Source organism: Brachionichthys hirsutus, unplaced genomic scaffold (genome assembly GCF_040956055.1).
Source record: "Brachionichthys hirsutus isolate HB-005 unplaced genomic scaffold, CSIRO-AGI_Bhir_v1 contig_1437, whole genome shotgun sequence".
Lineage (NCBI taxonomy): Eukaryota > Metazoa > Chordata > Actinopteri > Lophiiformes > Brachionichthyidae > Brachionichthys > Brachionichthys hirsutus.
Window position 1 is genome coordinate 67,123 of NW_027180411.1, and position 22,374 is coordinate 89,496.

The window sequence follows — 22,374 nt, forward strand, 5'->3', positions numbered from 1 at the left end:
CACAGCAAGTAAGAAACGGTCTCGCTGGATGAAGAGCAAGCAAAAAGGGATTTTTGTTTATATATTTCATCTCAGTGTTTGTCTTTACCGAATCTATAGAAATCTGTAAAGAATACTCAGTATAAATTCTTGTGTTTAAATCTCGTCCTCACCGGGTTCTTGTCAGTAGAACCCCCCCCCACCCCCCACCGCCACTGTCCTTATTCAAGACAGACAGCCTGGTTCTAGACTGCAGGCAGCGCCGCTCATGTTCGGTTTCTCGTGACTAAACTGGTCCCATCAGCATTCATGTGACCATTAGTGGCACTGGTGGAACCTTGTCCGCAAAAAACAAGGTTCTTTAATACTACTACTTAAAAAAAAAGTAGTTTCAGGAAAGACAGACTGGAACGCTATTTTCAACAATTTGTGAAAAAACATACACATTAAGATGCTTTTTTTTCTGTGTGGAAATAAACGCATCAGTGAAAGCATCATAAAGTAACGATGACTCTTGGAGGGAAGTTCGCACAGAAACTATCTATTTTTTATTTTATTTTCATCTGCATTATGTTAAATTAATTCTGATCTTGTAACATTAATTTGCCCTCCTGTTCTGACTCTTTTCCGGTAGGAAGTAAATGGGAAGATGAGATCTTCTGGCCACTGTTTGGTGCCTTCAATAATCTCAGGAATTGTCGTTGTTGGTTTTCAGGGAAGGTTTGAATACAAAAATACAATAGAATATTTGGCAGTGACGAATAGGTCGTAAGAGAAGCTCGTCTTACGGGTCGGGAGGCCTTCTGTCTCATCCGATATTTTCTGTGTGCCACTTCTTCGTAAGCTTCTCGACTTCAGACGGGCTTGCAACAGCGAACGCCTACTTTCGCACGCGTTGCCTCGCCAGTCGCTTCATGAAGCAGCAGGTTACTGTCGCGATGATGATGATGCCCACAAACAAGGCAGCAGAGACTCCAATAACCAAAGGGAGGAGGAGGAGGTCAATAGCTGAGGAAGAAAAAAATACATCTAGTCTTAACTTCATTTAGTCACAGAGTAGAAAGGAGACCAACTGGTAAAGCATGATCTGTGTTAAGATGCACAAAGTATTTCAACAAATGCCCTCTAGTTTTTATGCTGTAGCTGGATGGGACTAAAATGGATAAAAATAATCAATACATGAACTCTGGCAGACGCAAGTCCACAGTCCTTTCATTCAAGATATGATTTAGCAATTTTTACTTTTATATGATAATTGGTCAAATTACCATCAGCAGATTCTAATTCAACATTTGATTGATTTGATTGATTTCATGAGAAAATATTTCTTCCTTTACTGCTTAACTTTTTCCATTGGACAGAAAACAAAATATCTTTGGGGTTTTATAGCTAAGATTATCAATCAACACTATAATAGGGCATTCAGTGATAATTAAAATGGCTGCTAATGTCAGTTCTGCTTGTAAGTGAGGCTTGAACTGGAGCCAAAACAGGAAAAGAGTCCCACAGAATTTAATTACAGCTACATGAGGCCATAACAAGGTGAATATCTACATATTTAGGATGCAATTACAGAGAAGCCGTGATCAACGATCAACAAGGGAGGATTAATCAATGTACTTAAAATGTGTAGGCGCCCCTCTAGGTCAAGAGTTAACTCTGGAAATCTGCACACAATATCCTGAAGTATGCCTGATCGATGATAAATATCCAAGGGAATAGTTTATTATTATTAAGCTCACATGGCTGTCGTACCGGATAGCTTCCACACACCTAAAACAACCTGGTATTTCTAATCTATTACTTTACACCAATACTACTGAAGCTCACCTCTGGCGTACAGGTAAACCGTTACTGTGTTGGACTCTGCTTTGGCCCCGGTGTTGTACCAGCCTCCATGTGGGTCCCGACCCCACGCCTCAGCATGACAAGCATAAAGGCCCTGATCCTCCATCGTCGCCGTGTGGACCCTCAGCCTGTAGCTGACAGCAGACAGGCGGTCGACGCTAACCTCGCTACCGTTAGCGTAGATCTTTGCCACGCCGTCGTGCATCATTGTAGCGACGAGCGCAGGGCTTTCCTTAACAGCGGCGTCCGGCAGACTAACGTCGGATGCTGGCTTCTCCTTGATATTCGGGATTGGCCAGCGCAGCCACTGCACCTGTGCCTGGGTGGGGCCTGTGGTCGTGACGGTGGCGTTGCAGATCAAAACGATGGTGCTCCCTCTTTTTAACAGCGGGCCTCGAGGGAGACGAGCCACAGCCGAAACCAACACATCTGGGGATGTAGAGGGTGCGTTCAAGGGTAAACTGAAACCTTTGTGGGCATCATTTCAGAAGAAAGCTGAAATGAATGAATATCAGCTGTGGCCAATCAGATGTCCCCCAAGTGTTGTGTCTCACCTTTGGTCTTGAGGTTGACTGTGACTCCATCGGACCTCTGGGTGAGCGTTGCAGGAATGGAGGGGCCAGGGTTTGTTCTTCCAGCGTAAACACTTACCACACAGCGGTACAGCCCTGAATCCAAGGGGCGGGCTGAGAACAGCTTCAGGGAATACCTCCCCTCAGCCACTTTCTCCAGAGAGCCCACGCTAGACCGGCTGAGGTCATCCCCCCAGCTCACAACTCCATCTGGGCTCATTCGGGCCAGCTCCACCTTCATGTAAAACACACGTCTTTGTTTTCAAAGGTAAACCTAATGATTCAGTTCAAGCATTTATATTGCAGCTGTGTCCTAAAGCGCGTCATAGCTTCATAGATTGATGACGTTAATGCGAGTCATATCAGTGACAATGTAACGTCGTTTTTTTTCCACTTACACACTTAAGCGTCATTTTTCAGAGCTCTGCCTGCAGCACTTGAACGCAACACACATTAAAATACTACACGAAACAATAATGTAACCTTGACATAAATAAATGGCGCTTATTTGTGAGTAGGATGGATTAGCTATCCACCTCTGAACCTCAATCAACTGACATGTAAACTGTATTATTCAAAGAAGCATTAAGTATGAAAAGTGGAACCTCGACTCCCCCGGCTCCCGCCACATCGCTGCTCACAGATCCTCTCCTCATCCACTGAACCAGCAGGCCCGAACTGACTTCGGATGGCAGCCCCAACACCTCACAGGTCAGGATGAGAGGCGAGCCGACCTGCAGGGTGACCTCCCCTCTGGGCGAGGACGTTACACTGAGCGACTCCGCTGGGAAATGGAAAAAGGAGAGCAGAGACAGTCTGGTAAGAGAAAGCAAATCCTCCTTTGTGGGAAAGCCTCTAACAAGCACTGCACAAGACATCCTGCCTCGTGCATCCTATAATTTAATGGACAAAGCAGAGCTGGACAGTTTCCCAGTCAGTTACTGATGCAACAAATAAGACTACAGCGCCATGGCGACTAAATCAGCTCATCTATCTGCCAGTCAAACTGGAAGCATCCTGCAGGCTGAGGCAGGCTGAGGCTGCTGGGAAAGAATGACGAGTCCTCGACTGACTTGTAGAAACAAAACCTCAGTCGCTCTACTTTTGTCTCCGGTTTGTTTCGTAAACCAGACCAGCCGGCTTTCGCTCTACAGCCCTGTGTGCTACCTGTGGAGCAGTCTAGCCTGCGATGATGTCACAATTCACACAGCACAAACAATGGCACCTGCTTCAGGGGGTCACACCAACCTAGCTGCCGAACAGTCAGGTTCCCGATGTCCATGGTCCTCTGTGCAATCTTCTGCCACGATCGATCGCGGTCCCGCATCCACTGAGAGGCCTCGCAGTAATACGAGCCGCCGTCGTCCGGCTGCACCGCCCTCATCTTCATCACGTACACGCCCAGTCCAGTGTCCCCGGCCCTTTTCTCCAGCGTGATTTCTCCGTCATCATACCTCTTCCTGAAGGAGCGTCCGGGGACGACCTCCAGCATTTTGTCGATGGAGATGAGCTCTCTAGCGGTGCTGACCTCGGCCCCCGTTACGCTATCCAAACCCTCTCCGTTGCTGCGCTTCCCAAATGTGATGGACAGGTGGGTGAGCTCATCCGATTGGATACCGGCAGAGCAGGTCAGCGTGAGTTCAGACCCCTCTGGGACGGGCTGCCCGGTGAGGGCGCGGGTGTAGCTGATCTGGAGAGTGTCTGGGATCACTGGGAGTAGAGACACAGACAATTCTATTACATCAGCAGGCTACGGGTGCCAGATGGTGTGGGGGGGGGGAGATGAGTCAAATCTAATATGTGTGGCCTGCGTCTCTTTGTTTAGACGTTTCTATGTTTAGAACAATAAATCATTTGCCGGGGCTCCTGAGGGAAACCGAACGCCGTCACCACCTCTGGCTCTGGGCTTTACCGAGGAGAGGAGGATTAGTTGACTGATCGAAAGATGACACCCATCAGTGTTAAAACCGACACCCAGAATGCCTCACACTTAACCTCAGTAGAGCACACAGACGTGAAGAGCTACAGATTCAGTGAGAACAGGAACGATCGGATCGGCCCAGGCAGAGAAGCAGGAAGCATGAAAGCGGAACACGCCCTCCAGATGGTGGATTAGAACCAAGTCAAACACAGAACGGTTTATTAATGAAAGATAGCATGCATCTGTTCTGAATCTGACACAGAGTCAATATTTGAAGAAACATTAAGCATGTTTTCTGCAACCCCCCCCCCATTCATTGTTTTTCGAAGACACCGAACGCTTCTGTGGCCGTAAAACAGCTTAACTTCTATAAACGTAAGCCGGACTCACGTGAGCAGAAGGAGAAGCAGCTGTGTAACATCAATAAAATGACAGGACAGCGTAGCTGTTGGCCTACGTTGTACAGAGAAATCCACAGAGGAAATGTTCGGGAAGCCGTGATCAATACTATTTATCCCTGACAGATCGTCGCTATTGGTTTGATAGCAGCTCACGTCCGGCTGACGCCTTGGCAGCACCGTCAGAGTTGCGCTCCTGAAGTCACGCATGTTTGAGCGGCCCTGGGGCGACACTGACTGCCAGGAGCGCAGATCCAGAGTCAGCTTCTGGTAGATGACATTTTATCAGCACATTTCCAACCGTACCAAAGCAGGACAGAAGCGGCGGCTGATCCTGATGAGTCTTCATCCAATCAGACTTCTGGGATATTTTACAATCAGCAGCATTGGGTTTTAGTCCATCTTATTGTCTACATTAGTTGCATTTCTCTTGTCAGTGTTTATTGCGGGAGTTATTAGTATAACTTGATCATTGCTTCTTTCGTATTTGATTATTTCTGTGTCATTTCTGTCTCACACATTCTATGTCTGTTCAGAACGAGAGCTCTCCTGGAGGAACTGATTTTTTAAAGCTATTTCATTAATCTGATTATATTTTCCATTTTTATTTCCATGAAGAGACAAAACCAATCATTAACAGATCACAATGCATCTTTCAAGTCTCCTGTTGTCAGAAAGTGATTAGACAGAAGTGTAATAAGTCGCTGCTGTACCTTTGACATGCACTGTTGCGCTGTAGTTGCCCTGGAAGGTGCCGTCCGTGCTGGGCGTGTAGCACTCAAACTTCCCCTGATCTTCAGCCCGAAGCCTCTGGATGACCAGCCGGGCCTTGTCCCCCGAGTCCCTCTCCACCCTCACCTCCCCATTCCTCACCCGGGGCTGGTAGGGGGCGTAAGGAAAGCCCTTGTCTCTGGTGGACACCACTCCCATTTGCCTCCCTCCGGCATCGTCCTTGTAAAGGAACCACTCAAAATCCTGCATGCGCGGGCCTTCATAGCCCGACACGACACAGGGCAGGGACAGGGGGAACCCTGCGACGCGGTAGAGGGGTCCGGGGGGAAGGGTTACATCACGACACACAGCATACTGGAACACTGTCGATGAAAATTGGAGAGAGAGGAAGAGAAAGGTATTGATGAGTGATCGAGACAGACTGGAAACAGCCTTACATCGCAGCATGCTCGATGGATGGACTCAGCAATCAATATTCTGAGCTGATGACCGACTAACAGGGGATCAATACATTACATAGCTGTGGGTAATAAATAGGGGTGAGGCCTGCCTTGTTTTTTTTTGCTTTTCACTCACAGAAATGACATTGACCAATTAGTCCAGAACCAAATGATTAATCCAAGAATTAAAACACATTTCTCAGAATGGTTTCCGGTTCCAGAGACTTGCTCTCGTGCGGAACATCTGGTGGCTTCCTTCCAGAGGTGCAGCAGGTGGTTCGCTGGTGTTCGCTAAAGCTCTGTGAAGCTGGTCTGAGGGTCGCTGCGAGCAGCTGTTGTGTTATTCTATTCGGAAAATATGTTGCTGATGAATTATTGCACTTTTTAGTGTGCAGGAAAGCCCAAAGGTCTTTGACAGCATCGTTGTGGAATGAAGTAAACCTGATCTCTCCAAACTGCATATCACAAAGAAACGGAGTGAATCCACTTCCCTCAGGCCAAAAATAAAATATCAATGCACTCTGTGGCCTCGCTGTTTAAGAGGAGCCCAAAGACTTCCTCATAACGAGCATTAATATTCAGTTTGACGGCCTCTGCAGCGAGAAAAGCCAGCTTCAGGTTAAAATGTGATTTTAGCTCATTTTCTGTCAACGAGGTTATCAAAATCCTGGATCTGTCTTCCAGCCACAGGCACTCCTCATTCCAGTAGAAACTCTTTCATCATAAGGGCAGTCAGAGCATCCCCAGGTGGAATAGGGAGAAATCAAAGGCAATATAATATGGGTCCTGAGAGGAACACAAATAGTCAACATCAACAGGGATATAACATTTACCGCCTTTTTAATAAAATGATGATCGAGCCAAATGTAAATACAGACGTAAGAGATTTGGGGGGAAAAAATTACATAAAACTCAAATTCCTCATGCAAATCAATACTGACTTAAGGAATTCTGAAATGATATCATCATTGCAAATATTGATTTTCTATATTTGGAGTTGTGCCCCCATCGCTCACACAAACTCATTACGCCTTTCCCACACAGACTCGCCGTAGTTTTATAAACTATTTATTTCATCTGTCAGGCAGAATATTAATTGAGGATGCAGCCTCGGAGGCAGCACGGGTAGCGTCTCCCTTGAGCCGGTCCCAAGCCCGGATGAATACCGAGGGTTGCAGCAGGAATGGGATCCGGCGTAAAACTTTGCCAGAATTAAACATGCAATCGACTAGGATGTGACCGCCAACTTGTTCTGTTGTTGGCACGTAAGTGCATCCGGCCGGAGGCGCCGTCATTAAGAACCACATTGGGTTTAGCTGTTTATATAGGCTGCGTCATGAACGGGAAAGTCTTCTCTAAATGAGGAATCAGGAGTGAAGAATCCATCGGCTTGTTCTTCGGTTGGATAAAACATCCTGCTGAAACCAGAGACCAGAGGTGTAGATCTATGGGTGGGAATGAAGGAATGCTAAAATAAGTTATTTAATGCTGAGTTATCTTAGTGGACAGGCAGCCAGAGGCCAGACGGAGGAAAGAAGCTGGGAACACATTCAGCAAACTGACATCCGCAAAGTGAAACTGAACACAAGATCAACGCCGAGCAGGATTTACGTCACCCAACGCTGATAACTACCTGGGCAACCAGAAATACCAGACGGGCGTGCTGCGGCACTCCCCTCCCGTGACTGTGAGTCAGAGCGGAGCACGGCCGGAGTTCTGTCACGGCCATGCCGTAGCCTCATAACAACACGCCCATGTGGACAAGGACACGCGAGACAAGAGGGACGATTAAGAGGATCAAGTCCTAATTATCGTCGGGCTCGGAGCGATAGGGATGAGGGGCCGCGTCAATAATGTCTGGATTAGAAACGGCAACAAAGAGGGCGCCCCGGCCGTCTGATAGAGGACATTCAAAGAGACGCGCGTCAGACAGCAGAAGGATTCTGCACCAGGGCAGAAATTAACATGATCAATAACACTGAAAGCAGGGAGGGGACATCCACAGCATGAAATGAAGTAATCAGTTAAAGCACGAGTACTTTCATCAAGTATTTAAGTGCATTGCTTACAGTTGGAAGCAAAATGACTGAAATCTCATTGTCTACAAGGTGTGCTCTAATGACAGATCTTCATATATGATCAACGTCGCCCTGAGCAGGAGGTTGAATGTCTGCAAAGCAGATGATATAATATATGTGCAAAGAAGTCTAGCAAACCAGAAGAGTGTCGTAAAAGATCCTGCACAAGTTAGAGCAGCCATGAAATGACCAGAGTGCAGGGGGGGGGGGGTCCAAATGAATGGACACGGTCACAAACTGCGCAGCGAACGCGCACAACAGGGCAGACTCACTCACTCACTCACCCAAGTGGAGAAGCACAAGCAGCGTCGTTTCCACGGAGGTCTTCATCTTCATCTTCATCTTCCCCCGCGACGTCCCGCCGGATTCGACCGATGAAGATTCGCCTCTCTGTCTTCTGATCGCTTATCGCCGATCATAGTTCATTAATGATTAGCGGACAAAACGCAGGCTGCAAACAAAAACCCGCAGACGCGATGGGATTATTTGGAGGAAAAGAAATAACATTATGCAACAATTCGATTCTAGCCATTGATCATCCGAGGTATCAATGCACGGCTGTACGTGGGATCACCTTTCTCATTCGCAGTCGCGTTCCGGTCGACGCACCTCCTGCCGCGTTTCCCAGGCCGGGCTTCGATTCAACAGACGGTGCCGTCCGGTCCGGCCGTGAAGCGCTCCAGCATCACAGTGGGGGGGGGGGGGGGGGGGGGCGCGTTGGGAATGAGAGGGGGAGGGGCTTGTATGCTAAAGCCTCCCAGAGAAGGAGGAACTGCTGCCATTGGTCAAGAACGCGACGGTGACGTTTGGAACCAATAATTATAACGCGGGGGGGTGAAACACTAACAGTCTACCGCCAGGGGGCGCCAGGCGAAAACAAACCAAGTCCACCCTGGATTTTTTTGTTTTACAATGTGTTTGCTCCAGATTTGCACCGAATAGCATGAAGTCACCGGATATACAAACTCCTCTAAATAATTAGGATCAGAACACTTTATTGATTCCAGAGGGAAATTTTATTAGCAACAGTCCTCTATTCAACAAACAGGAATAAGAAATTGAGACTAGAATAGAAAGACTTTATTGTCATTGCATAGTAGTGGATATACAACCTGATTAGGAACTATACGCACATAGTACAGTGATAGAAATATAATAGAAACAATATAATGTTTACAATGATGCATTGTTTAATTTTATTGCCAATTAATTGCAATAACATTTTATTGAAGAAAAGACCTTCTCTGGCGTTCAGTTCTTGAGGGTTATCGCTGTGCATGCTTTGGACAGTAGTATTGCATTATTGTGCATTTATAAAAAAAAATTGTATCTGTCTACAAATTGTGTTTGTTTTATTGTAAGCTTTTATTATAGACTGTCAATCGTATACTCAAAAATAACAAAGGTTTGAGATTCAGCCACTAGATGTCGACGACCAATTGCTGTAGACCTCCATACTGACTTAAAATTTAATAACACAAAATAAATAAATATAGTAAAGAATAGAATATGTGCTACTCTTAAAATGATACAAATACATAACAGTTTTTGTGAAAGTGGGCTCATTATGTATTCACATTCAACTTCCACTGGTCCTCCCTGAACCGTGAAGCAGTATGTCAGCTTTCTCAAGCTGACAGTGATGTAAAACAGCGATAAAACCCAACAAACATTTCTGTGGCTTGTGAAGGCAGTGGTGACGTTTCCACCATCTCTGTCTCTTTTTTCGATTCCTTCAAATGCATTGCAAGAAATGAGAATATTAAGTTCTCTAATTATTTTTCCACACTTCAAGTGGCGTCAGAAGAAATATTAAAACCTAAAGAGATCTGGTCCTGGGAGTGTAATGGACTGTATATATGGGTGTTTATTGGTGGACAGGAGTCCTTATTCGGCTTATTCTGACGATGTCTTCCATCAGAACGCACCTCATTAAAGGTACCAGTTGTCAGCCATACTGGAGTTTCCTTACCTTGCCTCCTCACTCCTGTCCCCTTCTCCGTTAGGCATACATGGAAACATGGGTGACTTCACAGCGTGGCTCGGCAGAGAGAGGGGAAGTCATTAGGGTATTCTGGGTTAACAAGGCGGCAAGCTGGATATGCAGACTTCAGCAGGAGCCCACATCAGCACTGAGGGATGGCACTCATGCAGAGTAAACTTCCTCAGCTGTATAGCTTCCAATATATCACAGTGAGCGGATGATGTCGCCTGATCCACTTCCAGGGAAAGAAATCTCCAACAAGCCTCATTTTTCCAGCACTGGGTTTTGTTGCACACGTGTCTGTGCATTACTTAGAGCATGCAATTATAAAAATCTGAATTTCTTTCTTGCTATTAATGGGTGCACGCTTTAGTAGTTGAGTCAATATTTTTAAGCTCCTCAAAGTGTCCGTTTTATACTCCCAGTCAGGTCCAGTATCTATATTAAAATACTGTCCTCAACAAAAGTTAGGACATGCAGTATGTGCCCTTTGAACTATAATGTTATGCTACTTTATACTTCTATTTTACCGCTGTATACTTTCAGAATGTCAAGTGTTAGTATCGTACTCCTCTACATTTCTTTGAGAGTTACTGATGATCTGATAAATGCATGAATATAATGCTCTGACATACGCTGTATCTGATACTATGTCATTTTCAACCTATTGCAACAATGAAATTATTTTTACACTCTAGTATATCACACACACACACACACACACACACACACACAAAGGGCCTGTAGACATGCAACAATGGAGAGATGGTAGAGAGAAGGGCAGACACATGCTGGCGCCCTGGGAGCAGTTTTTGGGGGGGGTTGGTGCCTTGCTCAAGGGCACCTCGGCAGTAACTGAGGTTAACTGACACCTCTCCAGCTACCATTTCACACTCCATACCGTTGCCCCCCCCCCCCCCCAGTCCCAAAGCCAAGTCCATGTCGACTGAGCTGCTGCCGCCATAAACAAACATGAAGTAGAATTTGTATTTATTATGACATATTTCCCTCAATGCACAATATCAATTTTCCTCTTAGATATATATTGGTTTCCACACATGCCTGAGGGAAACTTGTACATCTTGCCAGTTGTTTGACTTGCCTGCTGCTGCTGGGAACTGCTGGGATCCCTGAAAACATTAAAAGCTTTTTAGAGCTGAGGGCAACTGGGTCAGTTCGTAATTCCCCGTGGGCTGGTCGGTAGAAATAGCCCCTTTCTCATTCACTATTTACTATCACAATTCTGCAGCACAATGGACGATCGTCATCACATTTTACCTGCAGTTTGCATACTTGCTCTTCTTCTCTTCTTTGTGTACTCACTCCCACTCTGTCTCCTTTAGTGCCACGACAGACTAAACTGTGACCTACTGGAGACCGTCTCTAATTAGTTTGTGCTGCAGTCACTGTAGTCAGGAAAACACCCCTGTCATTGGTGGGACTTCACCGCTGTCAGAAAGGATCCTTTCACTGTGTGTGGCATTGCTTCACACATATTGGCACCATTTGTTCATTCATCTTGTTCATGTTGCTCTGACATTATTTTTTTCGGTGCAGACAGAGGTTCTGTTTGTTTCTTTGTTCTCATCTTCCTCCTGTTACCGTGTCTTGTGTCAGCCATGTTTTTTATGTTTTTCTAAATCATTCCTCGGCTTATTTCACACACACAGGTATAGTGAATAGCAACACGTCCCGGTATTGACTATAGATCATTCTTTCGCGAGGCAAACACATGTACACATGTTCTATATCTGTGGTTCATTTGTTCTCCAGTTTTACGAGTGTGCCGTTACAAGGGGGCATCCAGTCAGCAAGTCACGGTGATGGAAGAACCATCGCTAGACAAAACAAAGCGCAGGAGCAGGGACCAACACTTAATTTACTGCTGACAGGATATTAATACATTTCGCTCAAAGGGGCTTTGGTTTTGTAGGTTACTTCTCTTTATTACAGAATGCAACAACAATGTTTGGCTAAGCAGCCGACCGCATCGTTTGACTTCTCCTGGTCACCGTCTTGGATTGTAAATTTGTGAGGTTGATCAGGCAGTTTTTCTTGGAATAGAATGTTGATGTATGTATGCCTGTGTGCAGAAACCACATGTAACATTATACCCCTATGAACTGTGTTTTTACAGTTTTACGTTCAGCTACATGATGAATATAAACCAGAAACTGGACAGATGAGGTACTTTATTGTCCACAAATATTAAATAGGTACAAATCCCTCAACTATAACACAAAATGCAACCTTTTGAAAGACGCCGTGTTTATCATGTCTTCATGAGGGATTCTGTTGATGCTTAGAAAATACAGTACAATGGAGCACATGCATGTCTGTGATGCATGTGTGTGTGTGTGTGTGTGTGTGTGTGTGTGTGTGTGTGTGTGTGTGCACGCAGCAGATATGTAATGTAAAATGTTAGAAGTGGTCTCCCATGGTGTAAGTAGCAAGACCGGAGGATGATTTTAGTCGGCTGCCACACCACAGACAGGCAGACAGCAGATAGAAAGTCTAATGGGCCATTTGGTGGACATGAAAAGAGGATGGAACACAAAGAGGAGAGGAGAGGAGAGGGCACAGGGAGGCCAAAAGAGGAAAGAGAAGGTCTGAAAGAGGGAATTAGAAACACATGCCGTTGTCTGACTGCTGGTCTTCCCCCCCGCCACCACCTCATCCAGACAACCGCACACAACAAAGACGGGAGACGGGCCAGAAATGGTGTGAGGCTGAGTGCGAAGGTGATGATACGTTGGCCAGTGTTTTCCTCCAGACTGGCGGTGTTTTATGGAATCAAGATGGCAACCAGCAAACGCTGTAAGCAAATGCAGAAGACACATTGGATTGTGTATTGTGTTGTATGAAAATAAGAATAGCTGGGGTTTCTTTTGTGTATAGTTTTGACAAGTACGGTATGCATATATTGTTTATTGGCAGAATGAAACCCCCCCAAAAATCATTTCCTCATTGTATGAAGGGGAATAACAGCTGTCGCACAAAGCAGTCTGAGGTTTTATGTGTAACAAAATATTCATATAGTGCATATTCATAGATTGTCTAGGCCTTTTTTTAGAAGGGCTGGGAGAACAAATGAAGCTCTACTGAAAGTTCAGAAAGGAAGATTATCCCTTTGCACACTTAAGCATGTCAGACATTGCAGTATAATGTCCTGCTGTCGTTGCCTGGCGCTGTCAGTTGAGATATCAGCTGTGATCAACAGCTGGTTGCCTCTAACCGACAGCTCGATGAATTCCATTGTTAGTATAGCGTTGCGCTCCTGTCTCTACAATATGGTTCTATCTGTATCTCAAGTTCTTCATGCGGCTGTCAGGATTCAGAACACTTTATTAATCCACCCTTCATCCTCCTCCATCCTCAGTCAATGCAGATCTACAAAGTTCATGATCTTATCAGCCTCAGCAGAGTCATCAGCCGCCACATCCAGTGTCTGAACCCTATTCTATTTTTGGCTGGATTGCACCTCATCAGTTCAGTCAGGTGATTTGACAAATGTGCCTCAGATAGTCACTAGTCACGGGAGAAACTAGTCAGGTAGAAGTCAAATGTTGCTGACAGAGAACTAACGGGGCAAAGAAAGGAGTTGACAGGAGATTCTCAGGCCAACTTTATGATTGTGATATCAGCATTTTGAATCATTATCAATTTAAAACGGAAGATTTAGGGTTTATTTAGTTCCATGGATATTTAATCCATATTTAGTACTCATATGTAATGAGTGCTTCCAAACGTCACAATAAATTTCTTTCTTCTAATTAATGCCAAATTATTTGAATGACTAACTAAAAATAAATAAAATACAATTTCAAAGATTTTGTCATTGTAATGTTTTTTTTTTTTCATTTCTGGTTTTTGATATTCATCAAAGAAAAACCAGGTTATTAATTGCATTATAAAAAGTTATAATGTATGAGAGGATGAGACAACAGCTTTGCTGGAATCTACGTAGCTCACCTCACAGTTTGGTTGCTAAAGTTCTGTTATACTTTCCCATAGTGGAAGAATGATGTGTACATCTGAAAAAGGGAATATACAAAGAGACAACACGTGTTATTACTGTGCAGAGAGATGAGAGCTGTTAACCTGAGTTGACTTGTAACAGAAAAATATTGCTGTGATTAACCTACATTCATAAAATATTGATGTTAACTTATAAAGCTTGATGAGTACAGGAAATACATTATCACTTCCTTCAAATAAAAAAAAACCTGATTTAATCATCTGATGCTTCACTTCTTCATGAACGTACTACAAGTACAAGTACTGTATCATACCTTATGAAAAGTTTCCTTCACCCCCTCTGTATTTAAAATTATTAATCATTTTAAATCACAAGATTACATAAACAACCATTTCTCATTTTTCCAATAATGTTAAGGAGTAAATAATATATTGCAATAATAAAAACAAAAAATCCCATTACCGTCAAAAGTGAGGTATTTGTACTACTGAATTACTGTAAATTATTCCTCTTAAGTTTCTGTTCACTTTCATAAAAATAGAACCAAAGGCAGAAATGATAAATTATTCATGTCCTGTATACTGGAGCTAAATTATGCCAATCCCCTCTGTCTACAAACATGTGTGCATAAAGCTGCAAGTTGCCCACCTGTGTCCAGGTTCTGGTTTTGTGTAAGAACACTGTGTGTGCACTTTGCGCAAGTGTGCGGCTGCAGTCCGTGCTGTGATTAAAGTCCACAGTGAAAGACTAAGAGAGTGTAAGTATCATCGGCGCGGTGAGGGTGGTGGTGGTTAGAGAAGGAGGGGGGGTCGCACAGAGAGACAGACGCCAGCATTGGTTTGGACCTGAGCCTGAGGAGGACTGTGGCTGATGGAGTGTGGAGGAGCCGAGGAACAAGAGAGAGGAGAGGAGGAGAAAATCTGAAATATAGACGAATGGTAGGGGAGAGGGGAAAGTTGCAGTCGCAATTAATAAACTGAATGGGTACAAAGAGGCAGCAAAGACGAGAGAGTATGAGTTACTTAAGTTTGAAGGAGCTGAGGAGCAAGGGAGGAGGTGGGGGGGCAGTGATGAGGAAGAAGAGGAGGAGAAGGGGGATAGGGGGCTCATTAACCAGTGCGAGATTGGAGCCTCAGTGGCTTGCTCGCATTTAACCACACTCGGCCTTTGATGAGGGCTGGATCCTCAAGCTCAATCAGTCCCACATGAGTCCAACTGAGAGAGGGAGACTGAAAGAAAGAGACAGAGGGGGTGGTGGCAATGATGAAACTGAAGGAGGGATGGGAGACAGGAAAGGAGAAAGGAGACAGGAAATGGTAGATGTATAGAGGAGAAGCGGAGGAGAAGTGACAGCCCAGGGGGAACAGAGGAGTAATGAGGGACGGTAGCATCAGGACATGGCTAAATGGACACTCACAAAGAGCCACGGAGAACTGGTTCTGGGTCGTTTCCTTCTGAAAAACAAACTACAGTCTGGGGTGGAAATGTTTTCAAAATGCAAAAATGTTTGAACGGATACAGGAGTCATTGTGAGGGAGGATATACACAGGAAGCCAGTGACTGTGCATATATTGCTGTGGACTGCATGCTTGAACATCTGTTTTATTTTTTCTTGCTGTGTGTTAGTTATTTATGTGTGTCTGCGTACTAAAGGCACCACAAGTGTAACTATTTAATGTAAATCTGCATTGAGATGGTCTGGGTTCTGCATATTTTAAGTGTCAGCATGTGTATATTCATGCACAGGATGCACATCTGTGAAAAGTAACTTAAAAAAACACAGTGGCTTCATTTCTGGACCTCCGAAGCTGAAATACGACTGAAATGCATTGGTCAGAAACCCACTCCACTCAAACCGCTCACTCACACACAAGAATGACATTTTTCTGTGACTTTACAAAACAAATTTGAGAAAGTAAACAGTGTTTAAATGTCTCTCTCTCTCTCTCGCTTGACCTCTTATTTCATTTTTCTCAAACGAATTCAGTCTTTTTTTTTTTTACGTGAACAACCAAATGCGCCGCCTTGAATACCTCTGAGCAGAGACGGACGAGGCTACAGAGACATACAGCAGTTAAGAGTTCTTGGAGAGAGATGAATGCTTCCAGTGAGACATTAAAATGGCTGTAAGTGTTCTGAACATCTAGAAACATCTATTTCATGCTATCTTAGCATGCCGCAGCCTTTACGGTCCGCGTAGCAGCGTTCTCCTGGGCTTTCGTTGACATCATGGAGGTGTTTTCTCATCTCAGCAGGACAACACCATTTGTCTGTCTCCCAAGAACATTTCATGGTGGAAAAACAAATGCTTTATGATGCGGTGCCTCTCTAAGTTTGAGACACTGTAATACAGTCATCTGTCAAACCTTGTTGTATAAGACTTGCATTGTTTTCTACATTTGCTTCATGTTAGTTTTGTTTGTCCCACATTTCAGCATCGCCTGTAAACATAATGAAAAATGAAACACTCACTGAGCTTCTTTGTCACTTTGTCGGCCGCTGTACCTGACGTGTGTGTGCATGTGTTATAAAGAAGAGAGGATGGGAGTGCGTGTGTGTTTGTGTGTGTGTGTGTGTGCATGGGTATACATGAGCATGTGGCTGATCGGGTGACTGGCGTGCGGCATGGCGTCACTGGCGTGGATGAATGTGGCAGCATTTAGTGGTTCTACCAAAAGCTCAGGTCTCTCTCTCGTTCCCTCTTTTCCTTTCTCCTTTGCTCTCTCAACACCGCATCGGCACCAGAGGGCCACACAACCATTACCCAATTACTGCGTCTCCAGCATGAGGCAGGATCAAGCTCACTGCCCCATCTGATCCTTCCTTCGTCTTTCGTATCTGCAGTATTCTGCAGGAAGCAATTAATGGCAGCAGCCATGAGGATCACAATTAGCAAGATCTTCACTAGAACCTGCTCCTCTCACTACTCCACTGCGCCATAGTGAGGCAGCCGGCGGACATTAGCAGGGATTGACTTCATTAAAGGCTATCGAGCTGCCTGAATTAATTTGTCCTGTTGGCGCAAACTGACATGCAAGATGAAAAGATCAATGAAGAGTAATCTCATCCCGAGGGGAGCCAAAATCTGTTTTATATGACGTCCTGCTTCTGCAGCGGCACGGGGAGGACAGCAGCAGAGACGTAATTGCATCCGTGGAATAATAAAAGTGGATGATGTTATCGGGATGATAACCTAAAGGCTGAATGTAACTCTAAACTCTTCGGTTGAATCCCCTTTACCACTTGGCAGAGGTATAGAACTGAGGTTACTTTATTGGTTTCCCTAATTGGTGCCAGTTTCCATTTTCGTTTCCAAAAACTACAGCGGCATAGCTTTGTGTTCACTCTGTGCACATCCACGCTACGTGCGAATTAGAGAGCAACAGGGAGATATGAAGAGGGAGAAAGAGAAGGGGAGGGTGAGGAAGAAAAGCAGAGCCGGGGGGGGGGGCTGAGAGACTCTTCGCTGTGCTGCATGTGTAAACGTATGCAGCAGCCCTATGATGACTGTTTGTGCCTTGTTCTGTTTATGTGTGCGTTATGAGTCATCAGTGATTGGCCAAGTTGATGTGGTCAGCGATGGAGGCAGAGGGAACACTTTACTGTAAGTGCATCAATGGAAAAGAGCCTCTCTGGGAGGGAGGAAGAAGGGGAGGTAAGGATGGATGGTGGCGGTGCAGGGGAGGGGTGGTCAGAGCACATCATTTCTCCAATTGTAGGAGTAAATTACACAAGCGTTCACAAAACTCACCACAGTGGCGCTCAAAAGTCACTGCGACGAAGGAGCAGAAACAAAAAGGGTGCTTTAGCTTTGTAAACACACGTGCTGGGGGAGTAAACAAGAGATTTAAAAAAAATAATTTGCTGGGATGAATGCATCAGAATTATGAGAAGGGGGATGGACACATTTACGCGATCTGGCTGAGGAGAGCATCATTTTCTGTTATGCTCTACTCAAACAGGAACTCCTCGTCATCGCTGACTGCTCATCAGATGCATTCATGTTCAAGCAATTACACACAAAACACACCCTGGGAGGGGGCGGATCAGCACGGCTGCCCTGCAACTGCACGCACTGTGACCCATTATTCAGCAGCTCTTCCCTGTAAATGTGATAATTATATGCTTTCCCATTCACAGAACAGCACAAATCTACAAACCGTGTTGCTTCTGTTTATTCTCCCTGTAATTCCTCCTGTATTTCCTCCAACACTTAGTAAATGCATTATAAACCATCACATTTGCAACGCTTTGCTGTTTTTATGCACAACATTATTTTAGCGGCTTGTGTGCAATTATATCTCCTTTTTTTCCAGATGCAAAATGCAGTAAAATATAGAATATAAAGCTATTAAATGTGATTTTATTTTTAATTTTTAAGACGCAGACATCCGCCTTGTCCATCAGTGTGTGTTTAAGTATGCACAGCTCACTTGTGCGAGTGTGTAGGTGAACGTTTGAGCAGCCATGTGTGTACCAGTTTGTGTGTCCGTGTGCATGTGAGTGCTGATAGGCCAAAGCGCCATTGTGCTGCAGCGACCACAGCCCCCCCCCCCCCCCCCCCCCCCCCCACACACACACACACACCACAACAAAGGGCAATTAAACGCCGCTGCCTTGCCAGCTGAGGAGCCGACCGCCAGCCACACTTCCACAAACAGGCAGATCTGTTTAAAACCAAAGGGGAGAGGCAATAAAAGCCAACCTACCGGGAGCAACCCCCTCCAGCCCCCTTCCGCTGATTCAAACCAGAACGTGACTGACTGGCTTCACCCTATCCTTCATTGTCACTGATTCGGCCGCACGACAATCAGATGTGCACTTTCTGCATGTGAGATGCAGTGATCTATTATATACTGCTAATGCATATTGACCATATCGGCAAGGATGATCGGCAGCAGAGGAACTTTGATGGCAAACGTTGAAACATTCCAAGTTTAGCATGAGAGCACAATTTTGTTTTCTCTGGTGTTACAGGCTTCTAAGTTGAGCTTAGTCTGAGAATGTCCTTCAGGCTTTGGTGATGCATGTTTCCTTCAATGACAGGCTGCTCCTCTACAGGATGCGGAGTTGAAGCTGTGCTGTGTTTGTTTGACCTGCCAGAGCCCCTTTAAAAGTTTAAAGCCTTTCCCTTCACCGCTTTAAAACAGTGGAAATGATGGTACGCTGCTCACCAGCTCATTTCATTCTGTCTTTTTTTTTTGGCATCAGTCATGCCAAGAACCTACTGGCTGCAAATATTGTCTCCATTTTGTTTGTTTTTACTTTAAATGTTATGTTGGTGGAAGTCAAGCCCTTGCTGGGAAAAAGTCCAAGTTTGGCATTTGCTATTTTAATTAAATTGAGGTTAGTTATTTTCAGATAAATTTCTTCGCAAATATTTCATAAAAGAAAAGTGTTACTGATACATTCATGTGTAAGATTTTTTTTTATTTACCTTTAGTAAAGTTCCATTGTATTTCCCAAATGTAGTACTTTTAGCCTTATCAAATATCCCAAATATTTTCTACATATTTCTAGTTGAAAAAAATATTTGTCATCTTTTCAATTTACAAGACAAGATTTTCAATTCATCTTCTAATGATTTTGGGTTGGAAAAACATTGAGCAAGCATTCTGAAAAAGATAATTTGGGAGAATGTTTGACTAAAGATCTAAAGGTCATTGGTTCAATCCTGACTTTCTGCAGCATAAAAGTGATTTTTCACATAGAATGTACTGTGCTCAGTGTTTTTGATTCTTATTACTTTGTCAGGTTAAGTATTTAAAAAGGTTTATATTGTTGAGGTCACTTTGGAAGAACCAGGATGCGCGGAGCTGAAATAGCTCAGTTGGGAGAGCGTTAGACTGAAGGTCTAAAGGTCCTTGGTTCAAGCCTGGGTTTCAGCAACTACTTACTAAATTTTTCAATTCCACTGAGATAAGTCCAGTTAATTCTTACAAGTCTGTCAGATCAAAAGGTCATTGGTTCAATGGTGACTTTCTGCAGCATTAAAAGAAAAATTCAACTTATTTCTGCAGAATAATTGCCATTGTATCTCAGACCGGCTTCAGGTCTTGCCCTGTTGATTATACCAAACCTTCAAAGCAAGTTTGAAATTTAAGAGCATTATTTACTCAACAACTTTTCCAAAATAGTTTTTGGAAGTGTTCTAATTATTTAAAGCTTTTTTTGGATGCAAGAAGACTGAAGTAGCTCAGGTTGAAGAGTGTGGCTTTGAAGGTCCTTGAATCAATCCTGAGTTTTTAAATAAAACAGTGATTTTTCACATGTAATTCAATGAATAATGTAATTCCGATGAACTGGCGGCTTGTCCAGGGTGTATCCTGCCTCTCTCCCGTAGACTGCTGGGATAGACTCCAGCAATACTCGCAACCCGGATGTTGGATAAAGTGGTCAGGAAAATGAATGAATGAATGAATGTGAATAGTAATACATTGCAGTGCATTGTATTTTGTACATCCACTGAGGACATGGCTGATGAATATCCCAGTAATACAAATAGCTTAGTTTAATATTACGGCAATGAGTTTAATAACACTAAAACAAGCCAAAGCGTGTTTTAATTCTTTGTTTATAAAATTATACATTTTTTCACAAAAAAATGTTGTTGTTGTCTTAGTTCTCTGTGACCCCAGCAGAGGGCAGGAGCACAGGAACCTGCCATTGAGCGGCAGTTGGGCCTGTCCTGGCTCGGGTCTACCCCAGCCAGGCTCAGCCTGAGTTCAGCGTGGGCCACATCGTGGTGTCTCTGGTCAGGCAGCCTGGAGCCCTTGGGCACTGGCAAGGGGTGCGGGCGTCCGGGAGGGGCCCCCTCAAAAGCCATCTACGAGGGGCCACACCCACACGGCCATTACGGTGAAGGCTGTTCTGGGCTTCTCCCGAGGCCGCCCGACATCCATTTTTAGAGCAGGAACAGAGTAGACCACATGCTGTGGCTTCAAGCAAGTGGGGGGAAGGACAGTTTCTTTATTTTCAGCGAAAGCGCTAAGGACTTTAGAAGAATTTCAACATTTGTGCTCCAGTAGTCTCAGCGAGCACGGAGACAATGATCACGTCTTAAACTGAAAAACTGAGACGTAAAAATTAATTTCATATAAAAACAACAAAAATTCTCATCTAATTTCCCAATTTTAAATTTGGTACCAAATTTTGTGTAGCGGCACGACCTCTTTCATTCCTTTAAATTCAAGAGAAAGTACACAGTCATGAAAAAAATAAATCAACTTAATGCATTACGTTTCGAGATCATGCGAAACGGGTGAAGTATGTTTGATTCAGTCCTGCGCGGTGTTTCTCAGGAGACCGTGTGGGTGAAGCGTTGGGTGGTCTAAAGGAGAGAAGACTTGTAGCTTCCTCTTGCACACATGTGGTGCGGCTAGGCCCTTTTGTTTTGCTTTTGGGGGTTTCAGGTTATAAGTAATAAAGTCTCCTTTAGGTATGCTTATTTTACCTACCTATAATGTCGTTCTATTTCTGTATGACATGCCCTGCCCACACCCCTCTCTGTTTGAGTCCTTACTGCCTTTTTCCAGCTCCAGCCGGCTGCTTCAAGTCCGGACCTTTTGCATCTGTCAGGCACAGGTTTTGACATATTTGAGGCCTGCTTTAATGTCTTGATCCCCCCCCCCCCCCCTCTCGTCTCTTGATCAGTATCACCAGGAAGTACCAGTCTCCTCTCCAAGAGAGGAAACGCAAGTCAAGAGCACTTCACTTCGGTACCACACAATCACTCAATAGACGGGGACACCGGATACTCCTGGTCACTCATCCAGGTTCTCTAAAACAAAGGCCCGTCTTCGGCCTAACTTGGATATATTATTCCTATTCTGCAGTCCAATATGTGTCTGAAAAACAAACAACTGTTCCGGTCCTCCAAACCACATTGTTATAGCACCAAAACATCAAGTGTGAAGCTTTGAACGACCGTCTCTTTGAAGTAAAGCAGCCAGAGAGGCTTTGTCCTTTGAGTGGTGACAAAGCGGATTCGATTAAAAACAAAGTCTACACAGACAGAAACACTCACAGTAATAGTTATTTTACAAGCTGCAGCGCAGTGTTCTGGTTTGCATTTTTGGAGAATTCATTAAGGAAAGCCTTTAATAGAAAAGTACTCAAATGCAACCATCTGACAAATTTAGAGGGAAATCGCTCTTTGATGGAACAACCGACATCTGAAGCAAACATGGGCAGCAACCTTTTTGTAAGGCCCCCCCGAGTCAAATAGGTTGAAGGCAACTGAATTATTCTTTAACAAGGCGTTTTATTTCATGAGTTTAATATGCTTTAATGTCAAGAATGTAGTCTGAAATGTAATTATTAAGTGCAGCTGTCAAAGATATTTGTGGTATAAAAAGTACAATATTCTAAAATGCAGTGAGTGAATTTCTTTCCACCAATGAATTTAGAGTATAATTCTCTTTAAACTTACAATAAAAAAATA

The 22,374-nt window shown here is 44.3% G+C and overlaps 1 protein-coding gene across 1 annotated transcript; it reads right to left on the bottom strand.

Annotated features, from left to right (window-relative positions):
- Window positions 1-859: 859 nt before the first annotated feature.
- Window positions 860-20,757, bottom strand: LOC137914726 (immunoglobulin superfamily member 8-like). The gene is made up of 7 exons (XM_068758222.1): window positions 20,592-20,757; window positions 5,432-5,812; window positions 3,648-4,109; window positions 3,005-3,183; window positions 2,382-2,634; window positions 1,810-2,256; window positions 860-987 (listed from the first exon to the last, which is right to left on the bottom strand). Exons 1-7 carry the CDS (start codon window positions 20,755-20,757, stop codon window positions 860-862), a joined length of 2,016 nt encoding a protein of 671 aa, XP_068614323.1.
- Between the last annotated feature and the right edge of the window lie 1,617 nt (window positions 20,758-22,374).

Coding starts and splice junctions, on each gene's coding strand:
- LOC137914726 (XM_068758222.1), bottom strand. CDS start 20,757: ATGGCTTTTGAGGGGGCCCCTCCCGGACGCCCGCACCCCTTGCCAGTG. Junction 5,813..20,591: donor CAACTGCCGCTCAATGGCAG/GTTCCTGTGCTC, acceptor TTTCATCGACAG/TGTTCCAGTATGCTGTGTGT. Junction 3,184..3,647: donor CCTGACTGTTCGGCAGCTAG/GTTGGTGTGACC, acceptor TCCATTTCCCAG/CGGAGTCGCTCAGTGTAACG.